Source organism: Gymnoscopelus microlampas, assembly GCF_963454915.1.
Source record: "Gymnoscopelus microlampas genome assembly, chromosome: 1".
Taxonomy (NCBI): Eukaryota; Metazoa; Chordata; class Actinopteri; order Myctophiformes; family Myctophidae; genus Gymnoscopelus; species Gymnoscopelus microlampas.
In genome coordinates this window covers 21,504,157-21,510,343 of record NC_139962.1, presented here as the reverse complement: position 1 = coordinate 21,510,343, position 6,187 = coordinate 21,504,157, and the positions used below count along the sequence as shown (strand labels likewise).

General features: G+C 40.2%; 1 protein-coding gene across 1 annotated transcript; it reads right to left on the bottom strand.

Moving 5' to 3' along the window:
* Nucleotides 1–389: 389 nt before the first annotated feature.
* LOC311050387 (uncharacterized protein) lies at nt 390–5,929 on the bottom strand. The gene is made up of 8 exons (XM_084064453.1): nt 5,874–5,929; nt 5,530–5,571; nt 4,775–4,859; nt 3,763–3,857; nt 3,051–3,122; nt 2,718–2,789; nt 1,326–1,397; nt 390–676 (listed from the first exon to the last, which is right to left on the bottom strand). Exons 5-8 carry the CDS (start codon nt 3,055–3,057, stop codon nt 498–500), a joined length of 330 nt encoding a protein of 109 aa, XP_083920579.1. The 5' UTR covers nt 3,058–3,122; nt 3,763–3,857; nt 4,775–4,859; nt 5,530–5,571; nt 5,874–5,929; the 3' UTR covers nt 390–497.
* Nucleotides 5,930–6,187: the final 258 nt, after the last annotated feature.

The following is a 6,187-nucleotide window of genomic DNA, read 5'->3' as shown; positions in this document are numbered from 1 at the left end:
TAAATAGATGATCCATGAAGGAAAAAAAAAAAGTTTGGAGATCAAGAATTAAGCACACACTAGCGGAGGGCAAATGCCCCATTTTAGGGGTGAAGGTGTGGCAAGATCTCAGAACAGGAGCACCTATGAAAAAAGTCAACTGTAGAAGTTAAGATGGGGTGTGACAAAGGTCTTATTTAGGGGGGGTTGTGCTTTAGTCAGGCTCTCTCCTTTAATCAAGCCATACTAAATGCCATACACAGGCTATGATTGACTAAGATAAAATAAAAACAAGCATAAAAGTTTTCTGCTTTTTAATTATTAAACTGCAAACCATGTGAGGCAAATGCGTGTATGAACAATGCAGTCAACATTTGGAATATGTGAACAATGCAGTTAACAAGAAACTGTAAACTGGAAAAAAAAGTAGTGCTTTTTTGCTGAAGTGACGGTCCTCCCTCGCCAAAATTTAACTCACAGAATTTGACGTTCCGAGTCAACAAATCTCATCATGTCCATTATACATTTCCGATGTGACAACTGTGAGTCACAAAGAACTGTACCAGGAGACCCTCATCCACGTAGCTCGCACCTCCCTCAGAACCAAGGTTCACGCAGAGATGGCAGACCTCCTCCACGAGGCTGTTGTAGATGCTGTTCTGGCCATTGCCAGAACAGAACTGATGAGATCCGAGTCCTGAAATCAAAGCAAACATAAGAATGTTGTTCTTTAGTCAAGTGGCTTAATTATTGGTAAAATAGTAAATAAATAAAAACCTGTGTAAGAAAAGAGGGGGGAAAACGCAGCATCAAAGTGAATTTATTATTTAGGCTTGTATACCCAAGGGATGCAGTGACCTAGTGGTTAAGAGGGTCAGGCTTGTTACCGAGAGGTTCCCAGTTCGACTCCCCAACACGACACTAGGTATGAAAATCACCGGGTGATTAACAATCCTGCAGGGTCTGGCAAGAAATAAGTTACTGCAACTTAGTCCGAACCCTGGGTAAATAACGATTTCTTCCTCTTCCTCTTCCCAGGAGTATTTATTTTTCTATGTAAAAAGAACTTTGTATGTACTTTATAAATAAAGCACTTAAAAACTTAAGCTAGTGATGGTACACCGTATTATCAATATTGGCAGACATCTTAAGTAGTATATTAAAACACAATTCCTACATACTGTAGGCTATATGGGGGGGGGGGGGGGGGGTAAGTAATTTTTGGTGGCGCTACCTACTGAAAAGTTAAGTGGCACCAGTGAAAAAGTTACGTCTGGAGCCGTGACCCCATCCCAGAACTAACTGTATCTACGTAAACACACCATGTCTTTCTAGACAAGACTCACTCTGCATTGGAGCTCCTTCACATGCGCCTGTCTCTGTCTCTTCTGCCCCCACCTCCACCTGACGCTGAAGCCCTGAAATCAAAGCAATCATAAGAATGTTTCTTCAGTAATGTGTCTTAATTATCAGTGCAACGGTAAATAAAACCGCAGTAAGGAAAAATAAATCCATTTTGTTTAGAACAAGAATTTGGAACTAAAGATGAGATGTGGTCATGACCAAAAGCACAAGGTCACAGGTACAAGCATAGATATAAATACCTAGATGCCTCATCCGGCAATGGCCGATGGACATTCTCAGTAATTAGCATACATGGTCGGCATTTTTGTTTCTTGGAGAAACTGGCCAATCACCGCGGGTCTTTCCCGTCACATGACAGAATCTACGGTGCGCTTGATGTGCTGCAGCACCATGCCCTGAGTGCACTGAAGAAACAACCCCAGAAGTCCCTGGAAAAACAAGGCTTTGATTGGCCTGTAGTGTCGCCGCCCATTGTAAAACAATAATGGATACTTCCGTGTTACTTCCTTGTAGCCGTCAAGGAAAATCTCATAAGGAAGTGTCATACATCACGTGGTTGCGTCCATAGAGATGCGCCATGACACTTTCGGTGGCATAACGTCTACCAGAAGTTCAGTGAATACATTGCAGTGGATGAGAGCCTTCTGGACAGCTCGTATCAAACATTATTTTCTGAACGAATGCAACCTTTGTGTTTTGTCATGAGCTCAAAGACTGGAGTCCTCATGCACGCGCAGTCATTATCATACCTTCAGTGTAGAGTAGGCTATTATTTTAGAACACACCCCTCTAATTACTCTTATTCTGATCAATCTGATTTTCTCATTTTCGTTGCAAGTTCAATATATTTCGCCTTCACATCTGCACAACTTGATGTAAAATTGTTTCTAAAACAGCCTGTTTGAAACAATTTGTCTATAGCGCCGCTGATACTGTACAGTATCAATTAGACTATCTTAGATTTATTCAATCATTTGACATTATATCTTAAAATCTATAGCCTAGTTTGACTATCGACCCAACACTAATACTGATGAGCTCAGCCACTTATTATTCTACTGATGCTCTGCGAAGAGATCAAACGTGACATGTTTAGCCTAGATGTTGGTCCGATCGTTAAAGTTGATATTTGAATTAAAACGTTACTTTGTTTAGCTGAACATAAGCTGGCATATATTGCAGCTGTTCTGCAAAAAGGAATGGTCAAAACTACCCAAAAATATGTGAGCCAAACTTGTGGAAACATATTCAAAAATACTTTTTTCATAGGGCTGTAACATAAGAAAATGTAGGAAAAGTGAAGGATTCTGAATACTTTCCGGACTGACTGTACGTAAACACCCCAACACCCCATCTTTCTAGACAAGACTCACTCTGCATTGGAGCTGTTTGAGAACCCCCTGTCTCGGTCTCTTCTGCCCCCACCTCCACCTGACGCTGGAGACCTGAAATCAAAGCAAACATCAGAATGTTTCTTTAGTCATGGGGCTTGATTCTCGGTGCAACGGTAAAAAAAATAAATAAATAAAATAAAATGCAGTAAGGAAAACTGGAGGGAAAAAAAAGAAAAAACAAATCCATATTGTTTAGAAGAAGAACTTGGAATTTAAGATAATTTAAGCTCAGTTATTAATGGCCAGACAAGACCCCTATTCCAGAATGAACTGTATCAATGTAAACACACCATCTTTCTAGACAAGACTCACTCTGCATTGGAGCTGTTTGAGAACCCCCTGTCTCGGCCTCTTCTGCCCCCACCTCCACCTGACGCTGGAGACCTGAAATCAAAGCAATCATGAGAATGTTTCTTTAGTAATGTGTCTTAATTCTCAGTGCAACGGTAAATAAAACAGTAAGGGAAAATAAATCAATTTTGTTTAGAACAAGAATTTGGAACTAAGGATGATGTGCTCTGTGCTGAAGTGTGGGTCATGACCAAAAGCATAAGGTCACAGGTACAAGCAGCCGAAATGAGTTCAGTCACCCGAAAGACTTGGAGTACTGCTACTGCTCACTTCTTTGTGTCATCATTTCCAATTTCACTTGTTTATCCTGTATGAGTCATCTCTCATTGGATAACATTGGTATCTGACCATAACATGCATGTTCTGTTTACTAAACACCTGGAGAGACAGGGAGACCCCTGTTACTGAACACTTCATAGTAATTATTGCCATCCGAATATAGATATGTTTATCTTTTAATAAACAAAATCACTTACTGCACAATTCTTTAAAAAATAGCAGTAGCTATAGAATAGCAGTGTTCCTTCATGATTGACTAAATTAGCTTCTCAATTCTATATTGTATGTCCCAGCAAAGCTGTTAGAAGCCAATTTAAGATAAGGGTTAGCATTAAACAACAAACAAAAAGGGTTTTGTGTGTGTGTCTTCCCCGAGTAGAACTGAAATTCTTACCAGTTGGATTTTGAGGTCGGGGCTATTTTGTAGCCGCTCCTCCAGGTTTTCTAGGGATTGGGTATCAGCTAATGGCAGCAGATTTGGTTCAACACCTATGAGAATGAGAAAAGCTTTATCACATCACAGGTTTGCAGGTGTAAAACAGTGGGTGTATTTCCATAAAGAAAGGGAAGAAGATGGAGCAAGGGGAAGAGAGAGAAGATACATTTTAAAAAACAACAATGCATCTACATATTTACACAAGAATAAAGTAACTTTATTCTTTTAAGCCTTAGTCAATTTAAGACATTTAATGAATAGAGTAACATCCTCGCCTTTATTCCAACAGTCGATTCATTTGTGGATTATACAGTGAGCTGCACGTTTTAATTTTTTTCCTCCTTTTTAAAAAGGCAGTGAGCTTGTAGATCGGCGGTAGTGACGTGGCGCATCTAGTGAAAGCCGGAATTACACAATTTACATGTAAATAGGAAGTAAACGAGGGGGGGGAATGGCGTTCGGCCACAGATGGGATTAAAGCACTTCTTTATTGAAAAATATGAACTAATACATTGCACAAATACTCTGGACACCTACTTAACATTTGGGGCAAGCACCTTATGTTTTGCATTTCTACATGTTTGGAGACATACAGCTCCAGGTTTTACCGGTGACATTTCAGGGCAAACTGGGGGTGTGGTCACTAAGACTCTCGTAGATACGAAAGTAAAAGTCAGATTTGATAAAATACATATACGATAGTCTTGATCTAAGGCTATAGTGAAGCCACACTTTAGAGCGTTTGTCACCACGGTCCATATTTCAGTGACAGCATGCCTGTTGCTCACTCGCATCTAAACGCGGTGTGTGTGCGGTGCAGCGTAAATGAGTCACGCAGTCAAGTTAGATAAGTCCTGACAGATAGTCAAATACGTCTTTGATGATATATATGCCTTGTTTGAACGATTATTAGCACACCAAGGAAAAAGATAGCGCAGAGATGCAACAGAATCAACCAGATTGAACTTACTTGCTGTGAAAATAACAGCTGCTGATCAGACAGTAATGAACTTCTCCCATGCGCTGGAGTCATACAACCAATGACAATCACAGCCCTGCAAAGAAAGAAATGTTTGATTAACTAACAATACAGTATATTCAAACTCTAATTATGTTTACAGTTGTCATATTACAATTCACCTTAAAATAAGTTATAAGTAGCTATATCATATCAGTGGTTCTCAAAGATTTCCATGTCAATTGTATTTGGCTTCAGATTTGAAAAGGTTGTGCGCCAAGGAACCCCACAAGAGAAGTGTATTTACACCTGGAGGAACCATCTCTAGAAACCCACTTTAAGAACCAACACATTAAATGTACAGTGGTTCTCAGGTGGGGTTCAGCAGGGACCCTCAAGATTCCAAATGGACCCTTACAGGCCTTTAACTCTGAGAGTACCAATGGAACCAAATGGACCCTTACATATCTGTAACTGTGAGTGTACACATGTAACCAAATGGACCCTTACATATCTGTAACTGTGTACACATGTAACCAAATGGACCCTTACATATCTGTAACTGTGAGTGTACAAATGGAACCAAATGGACCCGTACAGGTCTGTAACTCTTACAGATCTGTAAGGGTCCATTTGGTTCCATGTATACTGTCAGTTACAGACCTGTCAGGGTCCATTTGGTTACATGTGTACACTCACAGTGTACAAATGGAACCAAATGGACCCTTACGTGTCAGTAACTCAAGAGTGTACCAATGGAACCTTACCTTTGACTTGCTTATTAAAAGTCCCCCCTGGCCTACAAAGCCCTGCAATATAAGTAAAATAAATATAGATTATTGAGGCAACTTCATGATAAACAGTAGAAAAGGCCACACACCTATGTATTCTATATACAAAAGGCAAGATACTTTGGTTTTAATAGCATGTTGTCTTTTAAAACGTCCAAACAAACGGTTTGTGTTTACAAGGAAATACCTGTTACACTACAGGCTAACTAACCAACAGAATCTTACATTATGTGCAGCATATGTTGAGTCACAACTTTATTTCTCAACCATTAATGTTCAGACGTGATCTAAATAATTATAAATGCATAAATTAAACATACCTCTTTTTGCTGTTCTGTGTTCTGTCGACGTCTCCCACAGACAATCTCAGTCACAGCTGCTGCAGATTAGACAGTAATCAATTTGCCCGCTGGTTTTCCTGCTGAGGTGGTTATCCCATGCGCTGGAGTCATGCAACCAATGAGAGCACAGGACACGGGGGTGTGTTCTGAGGGACGACCAATGAGCGCAGGTTTTATCGGTTGTCAGGGAAACCATCACGACCAATCACCGCAGGCTCTTGTCTCTCAGGCAATGGGAATAGAGTAGGAGGGTTTTCATTTTTTGGCATCAAAATATACTTCAGTACTCAAAG

Coding starts and splice junctions, on each gene's coding strand:
- LOC311050387 (XM_084064453.1), bottom strand. Junction 1,398..2,717: donor TCAAACAGCTCCAATGCAGA/GTGAGTCTTGTC, acceptor CTTTGATTTCAG/GGCTTCAGCGTCAGGTGGAG. Junction 677..1,325: donor TGAAGGAGCTCCAATGCAGA/GTGAGTCTTGTC, acceptor CTTTGATTTCAG/GACTCGGATCTCATCAGTTC.